This window comes from Ailuropoda melanoleuca, chromosome 10, assembly GCF_002007445.2.
Source record: "Ailuropoda melanoleuca isolate Jingjing chromosome 10, ASM200744v2, whole genome shotgun sequence".
NCBI lineage: Eukaryota > Metazoa > Chordata > Mammalia > Carnivora > Ursidae > Ailuropoda > Ailuropoda melanoleuca.
In genome coordinates this window covers 30,848,137-30,872,387 of record NC_048227.1, presented here as the reverse complement: position 1 = coordinate 30,872,387, position 24,251 = coordinate 30,848,137, and the positions used below count along the sequence as shown (strand labels likewise).

The window sequence follows — 24,251 nt, the reverse complement described above, 5'->3', positions numbered from 1 at the left end:
GTGCAGTTATTCATTTCCTGCCTCGTGGCCTATGGGCGCACTGAATTGTAGTCCAAATACTTTATTTCGTTTTTAATTTACTCAAGTATATTGTAATCTCCTTGGGGGCGATCAGAGACCGTGTTTTATGATTCTGATATTTCTCGTGGCTTGCAGCACACAGGCACTGAATCCGTATTTTCTGTTTCTATTTCTTTCCTTGCATCCTCGGGCTTAAATTAGGCAGCACTGCAAACATGTTCCGATCTGAGTGAGTTTTTCTGCCATATAAATAGAAGGAAATACAGATCAAAAGGGAATGTGCCCCGGGCTTGGGGATAACAGGCTGAGCGGTACGCATGTCCTCGACTGGGGTGAAGCGGCAAAGGTCAGTTTTCCAAGGAGCAGCTCTAAGATGCTCGTTCCGCCGTCCGTTTCTTCCAGTACAAAGAGGCCATGATCTTTGTCAGTGTGGTCTTGTGAACTGGAGCTGGTAACTGGGACAATTAAATCTGTTTCCTGGAGCAGACTCATTCTTGCCAGGAAGACAAAAGCAAAGTGCTCTCCTGGGAGCCGAGGGAGCCTGGGCCGCTCTGGGTTTGCAGCCAGGCCACGCTGTCTTCCTCTCTGCACCCAGGAGATCTGGTCCCTGCATGATGCTGAAGCCTCTAAGGACAGGAAGCTCATGCGGACCCAGCCATGCAAGTTCTGTCTGCTCAGAAGTCCTGCCTGTCTCTGGTCTTCAGGCGGGAAGTGTTGCCTGCCACAGGTATCTCTGTGGGCCTCGGGGTTCTGTGCCGTCCTGAGGAAGGCTGTGAGGCCGGTGCACAGAGCGGGTGTCCCGGCCCTCTCCCTTTCCAGTGTTGCCATTAAAAGGCAGAGCGGTGGGGCTTTAAGAGGCAGGAGCCAGAAAGATGTACAATCTCCAGGGGAATACGCGAGAGTAATTGAGACAGCTCTGTGCATACGCGTGAGACGTGTTTCCATGAGCTGCTTGGACGCTGCCGCAGGAGGCTGCGTGATCCGTATCGTGCTGCTCACTCACGAGCTCCGAGCCGGGCATTTCTCGTTTGCAAAAAGGAATTGGTGAAAATGCAAGTAGGCACCATCCCGAAAATCACAAGAACGTTTCAGGTAGAAAACACCAGAATGGGCCACAAAGGGGAGCGCCCTTCCCCGAAGGGTTTGGGGAGCACGGCAAGTCTTCCTGGCAGGTCTGGACTGCCGCGGGAGGTAGGATGAGAGTCTGTCTGCCTGCCTGCACTCAACTGCCTTCCACACCTACAACCCATTTGACCTTGGTCCAGAGATCTGTTCACTCATCCATTCCTTAATCTAGTTTCCTATTCGCTTATTTAACAAAGTTACATAAATTCCATTGCATTCCAGGCACTGTACTAGGATTTTCAAAAATGAACCCACGTGGCCCTGACATCAACCCAATGTGGCTGGTGCCATTATCACACCCATTTTACAGATGAGGCACAGGGAGACACTCGCTCTGTCTCTCTAGCATCTACCAAGCGGAGCACAGCATTATGTAGCTCATACGAGTGGTGCTGGTAAATGAGGCTGTGTGCACCCCGTGCCCGGCACACACGCTTACTCAGCAGGTATCACTGGAGACATCGTTCTTTGCTGCCTGGAGCCAGAGCAGCTGGCGGCGGGGGGGGATGGCCCACCCCTCCCTCTGCCCTGCCAGTCCGCGGAGGCTGTGATTCCAGGAAGGCATGTCCCGAGAGAAGGCTTAGCCCTCCAAGAAGGGTATGTCCAAAGTAAGAGAAATCAGTTCCCTCTTTGCCCTGAGACTCCTTCTCTGAATTTCCAGAGGGACCGCAGTAGCTTTTCAGATTAGATTTCATTCTGTTCCGTAAGACTGTCTGAGAGCTAAGGGGATTGCTTCAGGAAAGGATTTTATAGCATGCCATGTGACTAGCCTTCAGACTTCCGGAGCATTTCTCCCCCGAGGTCGGTTGTAAAAAGTTCATTTTGAACCTGTACCCTATAGGCTCTGTCCAGGGCCTGAGAATGGGCTGCTGTACATCTTCTAGAATCAGCCCCCACACAGACCCCTGCGGGCAAGCATCTACGTAGAGTTTTTCTTGGTTTCTGGCCAGAGCACCTGACCCTACTCGGGGATGGTAATGGGGAGATATCGTGTGGTTCTGAGAGGCTGGCTTTGATGTCCTGTTTCAGTTCCAGTCAAGGAAGCTAATGCTGTTTGGTCCTCTGAGAACTTCATTCGGTTTTGCCTCCCTCTCTCCCTCACTCCTTCATTCGCTCGCTCATTCATTCCTTGAAAAAAAGAACATTTTTAAAGCACTGAGCACGCGGTCAGCAGCGTCTCTGTATTTTCATACAGAGACGAATCACACACAGTCTTTGGGCTCCACGAGTTCAGTGTCCTGTGGGAGAGAGCGTCCTGCAAGCCATTCTGGCCAGATGAGATGATCAAACTTAGAGTGTGTTTGGACATCAGAGAGAGGTTCAGAATTTGCGGGAAGGAAGAAGCGATGAAAGGAGGGGCCGATTGCAAAGGACCTGGCTTTTGTGCTGAGGAGATGGGGTGTCCTGGGAATAGGGGGGCTGTTGGATGAGACCAGCTGTATGCTTGCTGGCCCTAGGAGTTTTCGGTTGCTGTGTTCTCACACATAACGTAAGGCAGGCTGTTACAGGTCAGTGAGGATGGCAGATGGGAAGGACAGGGCTACAGTGCGGCAGTCTCCAGTAAATTCCATCCCGGTGACAGTGAGCACTACTGGGGTCCTGTCCTGGTCTCAGAAGCAGGCAGGACATGGAGATTAAACTCTCCTGTTCGCAGGATACGTGGTTGACGAGAGAGAAACCCACTTGCAGGAAGTCACTGATAAGGACCCACTGTGGATTGTCCTCTCTATCACCGCAGCCCATGGCAGTTTTCTCTGGGTACACCAGCTGCATGGTATCCTGCTGAAACCTTGCCGACGGCTACCTCTGGAGTGCAGCTCAGAGGTCTCCACTTCCAGGAAGTCTTCCGTGAATGCACAAGAACGTGGGTATGAGACCATGGTTTCCTCTTCCACAACATCCCGGGTTTCTCGTCAGTAGGGAAATCTGTCACACTAGACTCTAATCACCATTTGCTTCTAAGTCCTCCCCATCGGGAGGTGAGTTTATTCAGGGTAGGCATCCTGCCGTATTCTTTTTACATCCCCAGTCTCAGGTTCAGGGCTCGACACACAGTAGGGGGTCCATACAACCGAGCGGACTGTGATGACACAAGGCTCCTCTCCTTGATTGGCTTGTGATACACTGTTCTGAGCATCAGCAGAAGCCCGGGAGAGGAAGGATTCTGTGAGCCCCAAGCAGAGGGGTTGGGAAGACTGTCTGAAGCTCAGAAATCAAGGCTGACTCTCGGGGCAAACAAGTTCCTATCAAAGAGTCTAGTGATGGAGTTTGGTGGTTCCCCACAGGGAAGCAGCTTCCATCTATAGCCGAAAGACGTCAGGATGACGTTGCTGCTGATCCTGTTGGGGTTTGCTGTGAACACCAAGAGGGGAACTGACCCTGTTTCAAGCCCGTTTCATGTCTTGCCCAGGGATTGAGCACTTCAGGTTTCTCAGAAGCCCGAATGGAACTGGCAATGGCAGAGGAACAATTTTCTTTGTAGAAAATCTAGGGCACCATCATCGACAGGGTGGTTGCTCTCGGTGGGAACAGATTTGGTCACGGTGAGCTCCGAACTGCGGTCCCCAGAGTGAGGACGGCTTGGGATCTGCAGGGTGGAGACCACGTGCTCTCCCTGCCCAGTTGTCCTGGAAGGAAGCTGCTGGTCAGATCTGGGATGTAGTCTACGGACTTGGAACTGAGTAAAGTCAGCCAGACCATCCAATTACTGACCTCGGTGCCTTAGCCTTATAATGCTACACTCTTGACTCAAAGCCAGGTGACCTGGATCTGGAAATAATAGCATCCTGGAACCTAGGACCTCTGTATCCATGACCTATGTGGGTCACTGAACAATTTGCTGGCGAGGAAAAGAAAAATACCTTTGCTGGTTGTGGTGGTGGGGATAGTACAAGATTCTGGACACACACAGACTAAATCTGGAAGCTGCATCTTCCTTATTTAAATGTCAGAATATTCCATTTCTGTATAATGCTGAGAAGTCACAAAAGCAACATAAAAATAGGGCTAAGCTTAAAAGGATCCAGTTAGATGCAGAGACAGGCTGTCTTTGGCATAAATGTGTTACTACTACCTTCCAGCTGGGGTCTCTGCTCTGTGGACAGAGCCTGAGGCCTGCAGGAGGGACTGCTGTTTTTTGCCACCTGGCTGGGGTTTCGCAGGCCACCGGATCAACTGTGCAATTTGGAGTTGGGGAATTTTGTGCTCACAGGTCCCCAACCTGTGTCTCTTGGAGAAGAAAAAGGAAGAAGAGCACAGAGGTTGGGCCACCCTGTCAGACACCAGGCAACATACGTGCGCACGGTTTTCCAATAGAGGCTGGGGTTGGCGAGAGCCAATTGTCTAGAGCAAGGCTGCAGACCAACGTCACTGATGAATCCTGCATATGCCAAGTGCCTCTGGAGTCTGCTTCCTCCAGCTGCCTCACGCACATACAGATGGTCAAGGTGCCAGGACTCAGAAGGCACAGGTACTGGTAAATGAGCGTAAACGAATTCACAGTAACTTTCTGACAATTGCACATTTTCTCCATTGGCGGTCCCGAAAATCCTATGACTCATCGCGTAAGAGTGTGAGGCTTTTTAATGCCACAAAGGGTTCCTTGCGGTTTAAAAGGCTGCATGCAGATGGAAGGGGGAAGAAAAAGAAAAGGATAGCAATAATCCCACATCCCAGATTGAGAGAGCTGGCTCTTTCAGCAGGTAAAATGGCATCCCCTCTTTTTGGCTCCTTTTTTAATTGGTCAACAAGCTTCCTGGAGACTGTGGAGTCCTTAAGCAAAGGGATCACATCCATTGTCCATCTTTTTTTTTTTTTTAAAGATTTTATTTATTTATTTGACAGAGACAGCCAGCCAGCGAGAGAGGGAACACAAGCAGGGGGAGTGGGAGAGGAAGAAGCAGGCTCCCAGCGGAGGAGCCTGATGTGGGGCTCGATCTCAGAACGCTGGGATCACGCCCTGAGCCGAAGGCAGACGCTTAACGACTGCACCACCCAGGCGCCCAGCATCCATTGTCCATCTTATCTGCATGCCCCATCGTCCAGAACAGTGCAGAGACTTAAAGCGCACTCAAGATTTGGTTGTGGCGTGGAGGAGAAAGAGGAGGAGAGGGTGAGGAGAAAAGCAAAGGGGAGAGGAAGGAGGGAGGATGTGAGGGAAGATGAAGAAGAGGGAAGAACAGAAAGGGGAAATGGGACCTTTATAGGACGGACCCTGTATCTGCCAGCAGTGCTGTCATAACCAAAGCCGAAGGAAGACTCGGTTTGTCTTTTGATGGAGAGGGTGGGTTACAACTTAAGAGAGCTCTCGGACCTCGTTGATGACGGCCCTATCCTCCCTTACAGGTGGTGGTGCTCCTCTGATCTCTTCCTTCTCCGCAATCTGAGGCAACAGATGAGGTGAGACCATTGCCAGGGATGAGGGGGAGAGTGTAGGGGCATGGGGGCGTGGTTAGATTCAGATGCCAACTCAGGAAAGTGTGCGGGGCAGACACCACAGCCCTCTTGCTCCATTCTATACAAGAAGGGAGATGGAGGAGGAGTTGGGGTCTCTGAACTATGGGCTACGATCATACAACAAAATCCAACCACAGCCATTGAGGAGCACACCTGCATTCAGTGACACAAGCCCACTTTACCTCTCTCCCGGAGGGGGGAGACAGGGCACGCAGAAGTTACAGGAACCACATGTTCTGCTGATGAGAATGCACATGGGTCGTTGGTTCTCGGAGAATTGTTTGGAAGTATCTACTAGAGCAGAGTATATCCACATTCTGTGACCCAGCAATTTCATTCATAGGTATGTTCCCAAACAATTAAGTGCCTACACGCACCAAAGAAAGTACAAGAATGCTCAAAGCAGACAAAAGTGAAAAATAACATGAATGTCCCTCAATAGCAAATGTATAAACAAACTGCGGTATCTAACGGAATACCATGCAGTCATAAATAAATAGTTTTAGTTATATGCATTGATAGGGATTAATGTCCTCAAAGATACAGATGAACAGATGTTGTATGATTGTACCATTTATTTGAAGTTCAAAAGGAGGCAAAACCTATCCATAGTCATGAAGGTCAGAATGGTGGTCACCTTCGGGGGGTGGGGGGAGTATTGGCTGGAAGGGAGCTTTCTGGGGTACTGGTCATGTTCTCAACTCTGAGTGGTAGTCACAGTTGTATAAAAATTAATTGGACATTGAGATTTGTGCAGTATAATGAATGTAGTAATTTACAGAAAGAAAAAAGCAATAGAGGCATAGTAGCGGTGTCAGGGGGTCTTCCATTTTGGGGGTCAAGAGAGAAAATAAGAAGGAAAGGGGGAAGAAAAAGAACTTTCTAACTCAGAAAGAGAAGAAACATGACTTTTTTTTTTTTTTTACAAAGAAAAAGTTCTTAAAGGATAAAGAGGCATGAGTTATGTTAAAATCTTCCATATTGTTGGAATTATTTTAAAAGAACATGTTGTACTTTTATTATTGAAGCCAAAGTCACCAATCTTTCTGAAAAGGTCTAACTAGTAAATATTCTGAGCTCTGTGGGCCCTGTGGTCTCGGTCCCAACTCCCCAACTCGGCCCCTGCAGCACAGGAGCACCCTCAGACACACACAGTAAATGAAAGGGTGTGTCTGTGTTCCAATAAAACTTTATTGACAAAAATAGCCAACAGGGCAATGTAGGCCATAGTTAGCAGAATCCTGATTTAGGCAATTAAAAAAAAATGATTTTTAAGAATGTATATATATGAATAAGAATAAATCCCAATTTAAGGAGACTCATTACTGTTATGATCTATACTGAGTACCTACAATGGGTACTACACTTAGCAGTTCTCGTACATTATACCATTAAACTTGGTGAGCTCAGTGCCATTGCAATCCCTAATTTAAAGGGGAGGAATGCGGCCCTTACAAAGGGTAAACAATTTTCCCAAGACCATAGAGCTAGGAGAGATCAGTTGTTATATTTGAGCTCGAAGCCTTTGGTCTCAACTATACCCCATGATGCTTTATTTAGGACCTTTTGGGTGTGTGAAATATTATAAAGTTTTAATAAATTACTAAGATATATAAGCTGTCCATTAAAATCTATGTAAAAATAAATGGCCAAAAAAGATGAAAAGACAACTCATTTTTCCCCCCATTTTCACTACTATTCCAAGGAGTTCTAAGGCAACCTTCTAAGACAGCAGAAAGAACACTAATGCTCAAAGCTTCTCGACTGTTTTAAAATTGGTACATCGGGTCATTATTAATAGTACTTTTGGATGGGAACAAGCCTTTTGGGCATTAATATGACTATAGATCAAGACTCCTGATGACATTTACAGCCATTAACCCTTCAAATTCTACACCTAAGAGTGTTACAAGTAGACGCTTCGAAAAGGGGGGGGTCAGGAACATGTGCCTTCTACCATTATATAGACCATTTTCACATTAGGAAAATCATGTAATGAATTACGGTTTAATAGTGACTATGACATTCTATGCACAAATTAAAATTGTGAGGACCCTATTCTGTAATGACATGAAAAAAAGTTCAAAATATACGTTAAAATAGTGGACTGTAAAAGTGTCTTTAGCTACTTATTAAATACATTTAAAGCAATAGTGGACTGTAAAAGTGTCTTTAGCTACTTATTAAATACATTTAAAGCAATGTGTCTGCAAGGAAAAGGCCCAGAAGGTAACAGCCCAACCGAACACAATTATGGTGAGGTAGGAGACCGGGTGAGTTTCTGTGGATGTTATATTGCCTTTCCAGATAAGTGTTCACAAAATCATAGACTGAAGGGGACCTGGGGCCAGTGTGCATCCATCCTGTAATTCCCATCAGGCTCTGTGACGTCAGCGTTTGACTTACCAGCAAGCCATTCATTATGTCTTATTTCAACTTTGACAGCTCGCCTGACGTTTGGCTTTCCCTGGCTGGGGCGATTCACTGCTTGTCAGGCACGAATCTGGCACCGCTGACCTTGTTCTAATCCTGGCGTCAGATAATAAACACTGCAGCTCTGACTCTCAGGGGACCGATTGGGAAATTCACTGCAAACGTGCCCATGAAAAAACCCTCAGCGCCCTCGAGCACAGAGCGAAAGTCAATGGCCCTCCAGGGTATTTATGGAGTTTATCTGTTTCTTAAGTAAGTGCTGTTCCATTATTATTCCCAATATGTCTCTAGTTAAAATTAGGAGGGAGATAAACAAGTCTAATTTTTATGGTACCATCTGGTCACAGGCCAGTGAAGAAGCAGTTAAACCCTTTATTGCTAATCTCTGTTTAGGATGGATTTCATGTCTTCCTCTTGAAACATTTCATTTCTGAATGAATAGTGTGCCACGGACATAGTGTTTAGGTCACAGAGGGTCAGACTGACTTGGTGGCTGGAGCGTCAAAATGGTGGTTGATCATCACCCCCTTAGGGGATATGGCATCTGAGCTGCTACTCTGTGGAAGCGAGGTTTGTGCACCTGTCAAAGTCATCCACATGGAGCACCTCCAGTGTCCTTTGTTGTGGTTGCCGTGGACCACTGGTCACTGTGCTGATACTTACATGGTCCACATGATTCATTTCTCGGGTTTTCACAATCTCCAAAGGTCTCTGGGTATGGTAACCTGGTTAAGAGCCCTGAGAGAGGGGCGCCTGGGTGGCACAGCGGTTAAGCGTCTGCTTTCGGCTCAGGGCGTGATCCCGGCGATATGGGATCGAGCCCCACATCAGGCTCCTCTGCTATGAGCCTGCTTCTTCCTCTCCCACTCCCCCTGCTTGTGTTCCCTCTCTCGCTGGCTGTCTCTATCTCTGTTGAATAAATAAATAAAATCTTAAAAAAAAAAAAAGAGCCCTGAGAGAGGAGAGTGGATAAAACTCAGGGTAAAGACCCCAGATGAGTGACCTGTTGGCCGCTGACCTGTGTGTCCAGTACTTGGCAGTCAGAGAATAATGCATCTAAAGTGCTAAATGGCGTTATCCTAAGGAGTGGTTCTTAAATCTTCCTGCGAATTAGGATATTCCAGAGAGGATGTAAAAAATGCCCCGTGGGGTGAAAATTAGGGATCTCTGTTTTCAACAGGCTCTCCAAGCGAGTCTGATGGACACAGATGTGCCACAAGCACTTCATAAGGGAAGTAACTATTAAGGGCAATAGAGCGGGAGCCTCTAATCCTTTTTATATTCCACCACCTGGAGCTTCGAAGCTGCTCGGTTATTCTTTGCTGAATGAATGTCTAGAGGCAGGGAGAATGAATGAATGAACAACTGGGTTAATAAATCAGGGGGCTTTGTCAATGGCATCCGGGCTTGCTAACTTGGTTAGAAAGTTTGTGATTTAGAGAGTAGCCTAGCTCAGCCCAAACTGTGGGGCCTGCCTTTGAAGTCTCAATTTGATTAAAACACGTTTAGCAAGGAACGATAACTTTCTGAAATGCTGGGGATTATGCAGCTTGGAGGAGCTCTGTGGGGAGCAAGCAATTCTGGCAACCGTGATGGGTCTTTGTGAACCTGGAGAGGCCGCTCTGCGAGTCTGTATCGGGGCCAAACATCTGACTCCTCTTAATTACATTCTGCCCTTGTTTCATTCCTTCTCATCTCTGGCTTCTGGGTCCTGAGTTTTTCCCCAAACTGCCGGGGCTGAATGATCTCAAAAATTAGGCTGAGCCTGTTCCCGTGGTGCCAGGGCCTGGGGCATGGACAAGTCTCCTTCTCCATGGAAAAATGGGAAAAGCATAGGTCATCTGCTCTCCCACCCTCAACCTCCGTGGCCAAGTTCTTCTGCCCAGGATCACCTGCAGGGGACCGATGCTGTTCCTTCAGCGAAAGACAAATGGACACTGAATCTGGATTCCGACCAATCTGCCTTTCAGTCACAGCTCTGACCCTTTCCAGGTAGAGACGGAGAGATGTCTACGAGGGTAATAGCAAAGGAGAAGCAATACTGCATCATGGTTAAAGCAAAGGCCCTGTGGCCCATTGGCCTACGTCCCAATCTCAGATCTGCCCCTTAGGAGCTTGGACACATTACTTAACCTGCCTGTAACTCGGTTTCCTCATCTGCACACAGGTGTTAATGATCTTAACTCATGCCATTTAACCACTGTGAGGACTGAATGAAATTAATACACAGAAAGACTGAGGTTATTCTGTGACGCATGGTTATCCCTCAGTAAGTGTTACCCCTTATTATGAATGCCTCTAAGAGTAACACTGATGGGAGGGGGGCTGCTCAAAGACTTCTAGCTAGAGAAATGGATACCGTCTCCTCCCCTCGCACAGGGCTCTCAGATCCTCGGCGCCACCTCTCTCCGCAACCCCCCCGCAACCCCCCCCCCCCGCCCATCCTTATTATGGCGTTTATCTCTTTAAACAGGCTGAGGCGGCTGGTTGCAATAGGGTGCTGCTGAGTCATCCGAGGACACAGGGACCTATGGCACGAAGATCTGCTGGCAGAGAAGCCAGCAGGAGACAGATGAAGAGGCCTCCAAGGCAGGAGTGAGTCAGCCGGTGGTCTGTGCCTCGCTCCAGCACGGAGCCAGCCGCGATGGAGCAGCCACTGGTTCTCAGGCTTTTCCAGTTTCTGCTGCACTGAGGCTCCTCGCTCGGTGAACCGTGCAGTGGGCTCTGCAGACGCCTGGGCTGAGTCCTGCCTGCCAGGCCATGCACACACGCCTCCTTCTGCTCTCCGCGGCTCCTCTCTGCCTCTTCCTCCATCCCTATCAGGCTTGCCCCTCCTCTCCTCCTTGCCCACCTTCCCCTTCCCTTAGGAGAACTGGACATCCTAGAGTTTCAAGTCTTCTCTGCCTTTCTTGGCTTCCCTCAGGCAGCCTAAGACCAGAGGCCATCACACTTTCTCTAGGAAGGGCCAGACGGCAACTAGCCGGGGGCTGTCGCAGCAACAAGACTCTGCCCGCACAGGGTGAGAGCGGCCACAGGCGGCTCCTGAGCGAAGGGAGGTGGCTGTGTTCCAATAAAACCTTATTTTCAAAACCAGGCAGTGGTTGGATTCGGCGCCGGGGCCATACTTTGCCAAACCCAGAGGAAAACAGTGGTTTTCCTTTTACCTGCTTGACGCAGAGACCACAAACTTGGCACCAATTTATGATCCATTTCAATGCTAAAAACCAGGAACTGGATAATCTTGCCAGTTAGATCCCTCCCAGAAAATTGTGTTACAAAGAAAATGCAAAACCGGTATCTGACCACAGGAGCACGAGAGTAAACCGTGGAAGGATGTGCCTCCTTGTTCGCCTGTTCATCAGTGAGTTCCCTGTGAGCACCTACTGTGTACCAAGTGCAGCAGGGAGTCCTAAGGCAGACGAAAGGCAACAAGAATGGGCCTCACAGTGTCTGCCCTCCAGGGACTGAGGACGCAGTGCCCCTCGGTGGGTCAGGGACACGGGGAGGCCCGCACTGAGCGCACATCGAATACATCCTCAATGCCGGGCTAGTCTCTTTCTGTTCGTTTTCCCATTGACTCTCCCATCAACTCCAATGTAGAGATTAAGAAACTGGAATGCAGAGACGTTAATTTGCCTGAGATCATGCACCTAGGAGGCTGCAGAACCTTCCGTCTTTCCCCATCATTTTGGTCTTGCTTTGCTGAAGGCCACAAGAACACGGTAAGCACGGAGCTAAGAGGGTTCACAGTTTAGAAACATATCTAGTGTACAGCTGCGGCCTTTAAGGAAATCTTAAAGGGGGACACGTAGACTGAAGGCTAGGTCAGATACCAAGTCAGGAAATGGATTTAGGAGACAGAAGAAGGAATTTCTTTCTTTTTTTAAAAAAGAGCAAGCAAGAATCTTAAACAGACTCCAAGTCCAGCACAGAGCCTGATGCGGGGCTCCATCTCACGATCCTGAGATCATGACCTAAGCCGAAACCAAGAGTTAGACGCTTAACCGACTGAGCCACCCAGGTGCCCAGGAATTTCATTTTTAAAGGGAGTTGCATGGAATATTCCATGGTTATTCAAGAAAGCTTCAAATGGTGGAACTGCAGACACAGTAGAAAGCTGAATGAGAAAAACATGTAGGAACACCCCCCCCCGCTGTGATCTCGTCGACCAACAGTGCTATACGTTCCTACGCCAGCCTGAGAAGACAGGGGGCAAAGGGCACTTAGGGAAGAGCCCATCCTCGGAGTGGAGGCATGGGCGGTTATCACCACCCAAGCTGCAGGTGTCCAGTTCTTCCCGAGACTCAGACATTAGCCCAAAGATATTAAGTGGAGAAGCTGGACTAAGACAGTGAGGAGGATATTAGCAACCCAACGAGTGGCTCAGAGCAATTTATGAGAATCCAAATTAGATACACAAAGAGCTTCTGCAATCACCCACTCTCTACCCTGGCTGGCAGCGTGGGGTCCCTCACCACCCCAAGCCGTCCTGCATGCTTCAGTGAAAGGCCGGCAAACACAGCAATCAGGAACTATTACCACTGACCCACTTGGAAGCAGGGAGTGGGCTTCCGCATGGACTCCCCTCCAGCACTCCCCACTCCAAGATCCGTGAGCATGCGCGTTGTTTTCCCGGAGGCGTGCTTTCCTAAGCTCTAGAGCCTATTACAGCAAGGTGCCTTCCTTATAAATACAAGAAGAGCGGAGCGTGCGGTCCCTTTCCATTTGTTATCGATCTGGACGAGTCTTTAAAATGATTGCTTCCAAAGTTGCAGGGCTAAGGGGCCCCAACGCACCGATCCATCTGAAATGATAGATACGGTATCATTCAAAGATTTCACATATGATATCTATCATATGTGCCCACATGGGATATAACTGGGGTCACTAGTTTTAAACTGGGCAAGTCTCAGTCTTGAGTTAGTCACCCTGTTCATACAATATCAACACAGAAGATGCATGTGCCATATCCCTCAAACATTTCACATGATCTCCATCATATATATGTAAATATAAGTGCAGGAGAATATAGCATATAAATAAGATATAAAGACATATGATAAACACATATATGTGATTTGATCTTTCAGTGAATTCAGATGAGCTACCAGGGACAAGTAATGTATTTCTAGGTTTAAAAATAAACCCACAACCATGAAAACTGAGCAAAGTACAAAGAGGAAGATTAAATGCTTCTCACTGCTAGAGTGTCTTATTTCTAGCAAAGGTGAGCTGGCCAGCAGCAGCCAAGATTTTTCCCTGGAGCATGGTTTCATGGAAAGACAATCAGAACCGGAGTTACACGAACTGTAAAAATCCATACAGGCTGTGGTTCCTAGACTGGCAGCGTCAGCATCCCCTGGAGCTTGCGAGAAACGCAGAATCTCAGGCTCCCCATCCCTAGACTGACTGACCCCAAGTCTGCCGGATGACAGATCCCCAGGTGGTTCCTGTTTACACTGACGTCTGAAAGCTCTGCTGTAGCTCGCTGAGCCCAAAGGAGCCTCATTTTCCTGCTCTGCTACATGGAAATAGTAAGATGTACCCCAGAATACCACACGAAGGGTTGCTAAGAATACGGGTGAGTTATGTGGCCTGGCTTGCTAATGAATAACACTATTATACAACCTTGTTCTCAGTATCTTTTTGCCGGGCTCTATAGGCCAGAAGGGCTTTAACCTCTATGATCTTCCTTCTGTCTCTTCAAATCCCAGGATCACATTTAAAAAAACTACAAAATCCATGAGATTGATGGGACCTAACAGATCTCCCATTGAACCTCTCCTTTGAAGCCAGAAATGCCATTTTCTAGGTCCCAGACTGACCCATTCTTTATGTTCTCGCTCACGTGTCACCACTTAGGTGCCAGGGAGATACCAGGTACTCAATAAATATTTGCTGTTTGCTGGATCAATTAATGAATGACGCTCCATGAACTCTGGCCCGTTCGTTCTATTCTTCATTGAACTCTTACTATACTCTTTCTCCTTATGACTTACTCTGCCTTCTCATCTTTCCATTAAAAAACCTTATATCCCATATTTCTCCTTGACTCTTCTCTCACCTATACCTAAGAATATATTCATATGTATATACGAATTCATATATATGAATTATTATAAATATGTTCATATTTTGAGAATATTCTAAGTTTACACATTGCCAACCAACAGGACTGTAAGTTCCTTGAAGGAGAGAAGAAAAAGACCATGACATCCCCCTCTTGGAACATCAGTGCCTAGGAAAGCATGTTTCTCAGTAAATTTTGGATACTGATGGTCAATGCTGAAAAGTACCCATGAGGGTTATTACTGAAGTACTGAGAACCAAAGATCCCCATGGTGCACTCCACTATCTCAGAAAGGACACAACAATTAGGAAAAGGAAGGTAAGGTCTTACTGGGATCCTGTGTACCCCTTAAGGGAAATCACCAGTCTTTTTCCTAGGGAAATGCCTGGCAGGCTTCATGTAAGAGGTTCCCCCAATAACCAAACACTCCACTCAAAGGTTATATTTACACAGCTCATTAGGAAAATTTTTTATACTTTTGACACTCATTAGACTCGTAATCGTCCACCAAAGCTACTCTGTAACAAGAGATAAACACTGCATTCTAGAGGATGAATAATGAGTAGGTACTGCTTAGCACTGTGCTCTTTACAGGTCTAAGTTTAGAGCATAATTAATCCTGCGGAAGCTGCATAAGATAAGTGAAATATTTATGCAGCTGTGTTAATTCATGTATTTACTCCTAGAGAGACATTCAGAATTGGACATGGCTTTCCGGGAAGATTATCTTAAGACACCCCCTGGAGCAACGTCATTTTCTCTCCCATGTCTTTGCTTCCAGATAGTCTCTAAAGATGAAGATGAGAAGACATGTTTCCCAACCCCAACAGTCTGACCAGGAAACCAATGAGTGAGGACTGAAAATATATGTAAGAATCCAGACGCTCTGCTAGCACAGGAGCACACGTCTGGCTTATCTGGGGCGTTTACTTTGTATTTTTTATCTGCCACAAAGAGGACATTTTCTGTTCAGCACAATGAAGGGTGTTTCCATGATATTATTATCACCAATACAACACTAAATAGAATGGTAATGATGAGGATGGTGGTAATGATGATCATGCTGGTGATAAAATGATGTTGGTGTTGGTGATGGTGGTGATGGTGATGCTGATGGTGATGGTGATGATTAAGATGTTGACAATGATGGTAGTGATGATGGTGATGATGTTGATAATGGTGATGATGATGGTGGTGATGATGGTGATGGTGATGGTGAAGATGGTGGTGATAATGATGGTAGTAATGGTGGTGATGATGGTGGTGTTGGTGATAATGATGGTGATGGTGGTGGTGGTGATGATGATGATGGTATGATGGTATGATGATGGTGGTGATGGTAATGATGGTGGTGGTGGTGATGATGGTGATGATAATAGTGGTGATGGTGGTGCTGGTGATGATGGTGATGATGTTGGTGGTGATGATGGTGATGCTGATGGTGATGCTGAAGATGGTGATGATAATGATGGTAGTGATGGTGGTGATGATGGTAATGGTGGTGGTGATGATGGTGGTGGTGATGATGGTGATGCTGATGGTGATGCTGAAGATGGTGGTGATAATGATGGTAGTGATGGTGGTGATGATGGTGGTGCTGGTGATGATGATGGTGGTGGTGATGTGGTGATGATGATGATGATGGTATGATGGTGGTGGTGATGATGGTGGTAATGATAGTGGTGGTGGGGATGGTGATGATGGCGGTGATGGTGGTGAGGATGACAATGATAATGGTGATGGTCATGATAACGATGATGGAAATGATGGTAAGAGCAAGCATTTATTGAAACATTTCTATTTTCAGGTGCTGTGCTCAGCTAAGCTCTTTCTATGTATCCTCTCATTTCATCCTGACAGCAACCTCATCAAGTATTTCCGCATGCATTCATTCACAGCTGAGTAAACAGAGGCTAAGAAAGATTACCCCCTTCATAGAAGTATTTGTCATTGGGACAATAGATTTAGTTCAGATATACACTAAATTACTCCTTCCTAGAGGACCTATAGATCTCAAGCATCGAATTAGCCAACTTCCATAGACAACCTAGGGAGTTAAGTAGTTTTACATAATTGACCCACTTCCAGAGTAAGGCCCCTGAAGAGGCAGCTCTGCCACTTACCAGCTAGCCCTCTGCGCTTCCGTTTCCTCCTCGGTAAAATGTGCACAAGCAACACTGACCTTCATTAAGTGATTGTGAATATTAAAGCAGCCAGGTAATGTACCCAGGATGGTGCCCGGCATATCGTACTCCCTAAATATGTTGCTGTTCTGGAGCAGATGCTGTGAGAGTAAGAGCAAGGGGTAACAGGAGGAGTAGAGGTCGAACTCAATTATTTGACAGCTACCCATCCTATTTCAAAGTTTCCTGTCAAATGAAATCTATCTCCACACCCACCGTTCATCCGTGCATGTGTTTGTTCATTCAGCCTTCACTGGCCAGTTATCAGGTCAGGACAAGCTCGGATTTTGTGGGATTTACTGATGGAACCCAGACTCTCATCTGTTGAACAGTTCACCCTGTGTAGGGGGACTTGGGCGACGAGCCTGGTAGGTGGAGGAAATGATCCCAATTCTTCACCACCCCCGCCGGTGTCCACACCCCTCGTCCTGTAACTCCGAACTCCTCCCATGAAAGGCACGGTGTACCTCTGATCTCTCTACTTTGGGCCCGGCCATCTGACTCGCTTTAGACAGGAGTGTGTTCATAGATGTGACCACGGCAAAGCAGAGACCTGAAATGCGCACGAACAGTGGGTCTCTTCCTCTGTGCTTGGGACACAGCCAAGAAAAGAGCTTCTCCCTGGCGGCTCTTGCCCTTTTGGCCTGAGACCAAGGATAAGCACATGCAGAGCAGACAGCACCTTCAATCCATGGCTGCACAGCAGCACCCAGGGCCACCAAGGCCACGGCAGCCAGAGGCAGAGTTCCTCCGCTCCACCTGCACTCCCACGAGCAAACTGCATGCCTAGTGGGGTACGCCTCTCAGATTTCACAGCCAGAGCTGACCGACACAGCCACAAATCACTATTACACAACAGAGAACATGGCTCACGATCAGAGGAAGGTACAAATGCCCTATGGGGAATTCAGAGGATCAGATGTTCTTATTTGGAAGTTAAATATAAAACACATGTAGATGTTTTGATGGCACTTTAAGAATCCAGGGCTTAATTCCGGGAGTGGAGAGAGAAGGAGAAGTTGCAAGGAAATATGCACCTTGTTCAAATTCATACCACGCTGCGCACGAATGTGCCTCTCAGTGTCGTATTTGACCACAGCGGCTGCCGGATTCTCGGCTCCCAGCTCCAGGAGGCGCGGCGTGTTCTGCAGCCATCTCTGAACACGCCTCCAGCTGTCTTTGAGCACAGCTGCTGCCCTGGCCCGAGCTCTTGGATCCCACTCACACTCACTCAAGTTCTCAGGGTTGACCTGCCATTTCTGCTGGCTTTGCTTTTGCTGTCTTAGTGTTGGCAATTCAAAGGGAAACCATCATGCCCTTTGAGGCAGGACAGGATCCTAGAAACCACATCATGGAACTCCAGCAGTGAGATCACCAACTAGGAAGCGAGGGCAGACAGAAGGCAATGCTGCTGGGGACACAGGCAGCCCAATCACCGACACCGGTCCATAAACGCCACGGTCCCAATAGACGGTAAGACCCATGGGGGTGGAAACTGTCTTTTGGCAGGAGAAGCAGGTAGACTGTAGTGGGAAACATGGGGTTTCTGCTCATACTCTTTTTCTAGAGATCGCCTCTCCTTCACTTCTGCATAGGATAATACCAGCAGCCTCTGCGTTAGCATAACGTAACCCCAGCCCGCAGGCACTCCTGATGGGTCCAGGACAGAGTCTGTGATTCCGAATGCATCAGGAATCCTTCCTCTAGAATTCGAAATTTAGAATTTAAAGAACAGAGTTTAGGACCGGAGCCTAGTCGTGTAACGTCACGGTTTCTCTCCCCCAGGGTTATTAATGTTTGCGATCAGATAATCCTGTGTTTTGAGATGAGGGGCCCGTCCTGGGCATTGTAAGATGTTGGCCAGCATCCCTGGCCTCTCCCCACGAGATGCCAGTAGCCAACAGCCTCCTAGCCAGGACAATCAAAGATGTCTCCAGACAGAGCCAAGTGCCCCCTGGGGGGGAAACTGCCCCCACTGAGAACTGCTGCTCTAGGACACACCTAAGAATTCCTGCCATCAAGGCCCAAGGATTGCTCCGGTTCCTGCTTTTTTCCTACATCTGTTTGCTCAACTCTTGCCTCATGTCACGGAGATAGACACTTCTGCGTCCTTAAAATAAGTTTCTTTTGAAAATTTCGTTGTCTAAAATTGGTTTCCAGCATAAGCAACCTAAAAAACCATGGTATCGTGTGAGAGGCACCCAATAGTGAGCGAACGCATCATACGATCCATTGGAAAGCCAATCAGCAAAGAGAGAGAGTGCAAGGGTGTCAAGTCCCCTGAAAGGCAGGGGGTCACCCAAGGTCTTACCGTCACCCACAAACTGGAGCAGGGCCAGGTCAATCTGCCTCTTCCAAGGGGAGCCCTTCTGGAGGGCAATTCCGTAACCAGTGGTGGCAAAGATGTACCCACTCCCAATGGTCACCAGCTTGCAGCCTTCATCCCTCCCAGCCTTGTAATTCAAGACGGCCGCGTCGTAGATGAAAGCGTCCAGTTTCCTGCAATGACAAAAAACCAGGGAGTCATGGGGATGGTGGGGTACCATTTTGGGGCCCAGCTCCTGAGGCCTGAACCAGCACCGCACACTGCCTTTCACCCTGTACAGGGTGACTCATGGCCGCCCCATCCCCTCGTCATAAAAGGATCTATTTTTAATGAAGAGAGAAAAGCCAGAACCTTTTCTCTCCAAGTTACAAGAGGCAGCTAAATAAAGACAAGAAGAATCCTTATGCCCAAGTGAGTAAACAGTCGAGTTTGCTGGTTTGCTAAGTGTTTGCCCTTAGCCCTCCCAACCGTGGAGGACAGTGGCCTATTCACAAAGGTTTGCATCAGATCAAAATAAAGCATTAAGGTACGAGAGAATTTGATGGAGGTGCAGGAAGGGGGAGTGAGTGCACAGGAACGCTGTCTTCCTCCCAAGGGAAACATGTTTGCTCTCTATATTACAAAAATTATTACCTAATGTTTAGAAACCCGAATAATACAGAAAATACCAAAACTACAATTAAAATTTAAATTGCCTCCTAATTCCATAATTCAGAGGCAACCTCTGCGAACACACTGGTGAACCCTTCCTAATGTGTTACGTGCGCACGTGTGTGGCGGACACGCACACCCCTTTTTAAACGGGTTGGCGAACTTTTTCTGTAAAGACAAGATAATAAGTAGTTTCAGCTTTGTGGGCCATCCGGTCTGTATCACAAGTACGCCGCTCTGCTGCTGGAGCGTGTTCTGGGCTGACCTGCGTCCCTCCCAAATTCGTATGCGGAAGCCCGAAGCCCCAGCACCTCAGAATACGATCCCATTTGGAGAAGGGTCACCGCAGATGTGATTAGTTAACATGAGATCACACGAGGGAAGTTTAGGCTTCCAGTCTAATATGACTGATGTTCACATAAAAAACAGGCAGATCTGACCACAGACACACACAGGGAGAACACCACCGCCGTGAGGGCTGGCGTTAACATGGTCACAAGCCGAGCAACTACCAGAAGCCAGGAGAGGGGACCGCAAGGGCTGCTACCCTCGTGCCTTCGGAACAAACACAGCCCTGCTGCCACCTTAATCACAGAATTCCAGCCTCCAGAACCGTGAGACCGAAAATTCCCACTGTTTAATAAGCCTTTCCGTTTGTGGTCCTTTGTTACGATAGACCTAGGAAGTGAACACGCAGCACACTGCAGCCCTAAATAATACATGAATGAATGAATTCAGCTCTCTTCCCATAAAAGGTTATTTACAAACACAGATTGGCCCATGGGCCTCAGTGTGTCCTCGTTTCAACCCCCCAAGCCTTCTTTGCTTGTTTCAAACCGCACATAGTGAATGTCCATAAATATAGCGCTTTTTTCCCTTTGCTGAAGTGTTTATTTTTATTAATGTATAATGCATATGCAATAAAGTATGAGATAAATTTTTACTCGTGTACATCCTGGAAATCGCCACGCAGATTAAGGCATCGATCGTTATTATCTCAGAAGTCCTGCATGACCCTTCTCAGTCCGCACCCGCAAAAGGCAAGCGTCAAATGATCCCTTGATGGCATGGCTGTGACTCAATCATTACCCAGGTCACCATCAGTGGGCCTGAGGGTTGTTTCCAATTTTTAGAGTTATTTCACAAGGCTGAAGTGATCGCCCTCGTACACAGGGATGGATGGCTCAAAACTATGTAGGGGTGGGGTGAGGATGACCTAAAGTAGGTAGGAAAGCTAAAACGGAGATTACTCAACGTCCTGGTACTTTCTCAACTTTACTGCCTTGCTTTCTTTAACAAGAACACATAAAACCGTGAAGCAAAGAAAAATAAAAGTGGCAGGGAGAGGAGGTAAAATGTTGCATCTTCTCAGAGACAGCTGCTGAAGGCCTCCCAATGGGAACAAAACTATTTGGAATGTTTATGGCTGCATGCTTCATTTTAATTTCTTGTCTCTGTGATGGTTAGAGGTGGGTCAAGACTACAAGGCTCATCTCTGACCACAGAGACACAACACAAAGACTCTAAAGCCTTTCTCCCAAGGCTGTAGGATTGGAAGCCTGGTGTTATACTTAGAGAGTATTAAAAGGAGATCAGATCATCCAAGCAGAAGGCGAAGGAAACTAAGAATTATTAATGGTGAGGGTAAACCAGAGCTGTTGAACCGAGAGGAAACAGCCTTCTGGACAGCCAGCAACACCGAGAGCTGTGGAACTATGGAATGGGGAGTTGCAAGCAATTTGTGTATGATGGCAGGGCCTGTGTGACAGCAGCAGCTGGGAGAGCAGGTAGAGGGGATCTGGCTTCAGTCCAGAGCTGGATGACGGTGGGACCTTGGACATGTCACTTCCCTCTTTTGGATTGCAGGTTCCTCATCTGTGAGATGAGGTGGTCACCGTGGGCCTGCTGAGATACTCACCCAGCTGTGGCATCCTGATTCCCCCAGCCAGTAGTCACGTTCTGTGACTACCAGTAGGGAAACTGAGACTCTGGATGACATGTGTCTCCTGAAGACTTCAGGCCATGAATGGTATTTGTCCTCTTGAAGAACCTTGGGTGCTTGCAACGTCAATACCTCAACATATCCAAGTTGCCATGGAGATGCTGGGAACCTGGGTTTTACTGAGACCTTCCCACTCTCTTCTCTTAATTCCTCAAAAAATAAACAAATACACACATACATGTGCACAGAGGCATTCAAACGTTAAGGCCATCTGTTTGTATTCATGCGGTAAAACCATTCCCTCTCCTGTTAACCCACCACACACGGATGCACGTCTGGGATGGAATTCTAAAACTGCACCTGGCCACGACCCAAGAATTGCCCAACAGCAGCTTAAATCAGTATTTATGGACAGGCACAGATTTCTGCAAATCATTACCATATTTCATGATAAACTATTCTCAAGCTGAGAAACAGCCAGATGAGCAGAAAGAAAACAGGAAGTTTTTCCAGGGAACGAAGTTTGTGAAAGTAAGAGAGAAGACAATCACAAAAGACATGAGTGAAGCAATTACACACTGGTGTGCCTGGGGTGGGCTGGGAGCCATGGAGGGGCACGAGTGGGCCTGCCCTCCATGGGGTGACTCTGGTCTTGGGTTTGCATCAGAACCAAAACGAGGGCAGTACATGAAGGAAAGGGCCATGTGATGTCGGTCTCTCTCCCTCATCAATGATTCTCGAGAGCTGGCGTCCAAATGCTTGTTTAAAAACATCCCAGGGCTCGCACAGCCCCTTCTGTTAGATACGGCTTGTTTGCCCAGTGCTTTACAGAAGAGGGCCCAGTAGTGAGATATACGATTATGATTATGATTATTATTTTCCTATGTTGTCTATGAGCAGGGAGGCTCTGCGAGGCAGCCTGAAGCTCATCAGTATTATTTCCAAATTCTGTCCTGCAGACTCTCTAGGACGGTGCTGTCTAGTAGAGCTTTCTGAAAGAAATGCTCTATGTCTGCACTAATATGGCTATCACGCACTTGACATGTGGTTAGTGCAAATGGGGAACTGAGTTTTTAATTTTATTTCATTGCGTTAATTTGGATTCTGACATGAATGGTCACACGTGGCTGGAGGCTCCTTAAGTGGACAGCAGCGCTCTACATGGGCAGAGGAAGGCCTGGGGAGCAGGGCTCTGGGTTTCCTCCTTGCTCTGACTCCAAAAGGTCTACCTGCTCTTTTCAATTGGAAGAAAAATGTTCCCATCGTTAAAAAAGAAAAAAACTAAGACTGGCTGACGTTCTTAAGAACTTGCTCCAAGTCTCTGTGGCCAAAGACTTGGAGCAAGGGGCCTGTGTTTCTGAGCCCCAGTCTTCTCTCTGCAAAGCAAGGCAGACCATCTCTGCCCTCAGAGGGCTTTGGGAATAAGGAGGAGTTATATAAGTAAGACGTGAGCACCGTGCCCGGCACAAAACAAATGCTCAAAACACATGGATGCGCTTGCTGTTCGACACAGTACCAGAAGTCCCAGCAATGGCAATCGGAAAACAAAGAAGAATAAAAGGTATTCAAATTGGCAAAGAAGAAGTCAAACTTTCTCTCTTCGCAGATGACGTGATACTTTATACAGAAAACCCAAAAGACTCCCCCTAAATGACTAGAACTCATACAACAATTCGTAATGTAGCGAGATACAAAATCAATGCTCAGAAATCAGTCGCATTTCTATACACGAACAGTAAGACTGAAGAAAGAGAAATTAGGGAATCGATTCCGTTTACAGTAGCACCAAAAACCATAAGATACCTCAGAATAAACTTAACCAGAGAGGTAAAGGACCTATACTCTAGAAACTACAGAACACTGATGAAAGACATTGAAGAAGACACAAAAAGGTGGAAAAACATTCCATGCTCATGGATCGGAAAAATAAACATAGTTAAAATGTCTATGCTACCCAGAGCAATCTACACTTTCAGTACCATCCCGATCAAAATACCAATGACATTTTTCAAAGAGCTGGAACAAACAATCCTAAAATTTGTGTGGAACCAGAAAAGACCCCGAATCGCCAAGGAAATGTTGAAAAAAGAAAAACAAAGCTGGGGGCATCACTTTGCCTTATTTCAAGCTATACTCCAGAGCTGTGGTCACCAAGACAGCATGGTACTGGCACAAAAACAGACACATAGATCAGTGGAACAGAATACAGACTCCAGAAATGGACCCTCAACTCTACGGTCAACTAATCTTTGACAAAGCAGGAAAAAACATCCAGTGGAAAAAAGACAGTCTCTTCAATAAACGGTGCTCGGAAAATTGGACAGCCATATACAGAAGAATGAAATTTGACCACTCTCTCACACCATACACAAAGATAAACTCCAGATGGATGAAAGACCTCAATGTGAGACAGGAATCCATCAAAACTACGACATCGGCCACAGTAACCTCTTTCAAGACACGTCTCCAAGGCAAGAGAAACAAAAGAAAAAATGAACTTTTGGGACTTCATCAAGATAAAAAGCTTCTGCACAGCCAAGGAAACAGTCAAAAAAAACAGCCAAGGAAACAGTCAAAAAAACTAAGAGGCAGCCCACGGAATGGGAGAATATATTTGCAAATGATGCTACAGATTAAAGACTGGTATCCAAGATCTATAAAGAACTTCTCAAACTCAATACATGAGAAACAAATAAACAAATGGACAGAAGATATGAACAGACACTTTTCCAATGAAGACATACAAATGGCTAACAGACACATGAAATAAATATTCAACATCATTAGCCATCAGGGAAATTCAAACCAAAACCACCTTGATATACCACCTTCCGCCAGTTAGAACGGCAGAAATGGACAAGGCAAGAAAAAACAAATGTTGGAGAGGACGTGGAGAAAGGGGATCCCTCTTACACTGTTGGTGGGAATGCAAGTTGGTGCAGCCACTTTGGAAAACAGTGTGGAGGTCCCTCAGAAAGTTAAAAATTAGAGCTACCCTATGACCCAGCAATTGCACTACTGGGTGTTTACCCCAAAGATATGGAC

General features: G+C 47.0%; 1 protein-coding gene across 1 annotated transcript in view; it reads right to left on the bottom strand.

The window, feature by feature from the left end:
* The window catches only part of GRIN2A (glutamate ionotropic receptor NMDA type subunit 2A), a 369,848-nt gene that overhangs the window by 14,740 nt on the left and 330,857 nt on the right, over positions 1-24,251 (bottom strand). The window contains exon 12 of the mRNA XM_034670381.1: positions 18,599-18,786. Within this exon, the coding sequence (XP_034526272.1) occupies positions 18,599-18,786 (188 nt within the window). The remainder of the gene's footprint in view (positions 1-18,598; positions 18,787-24,251) is intronic.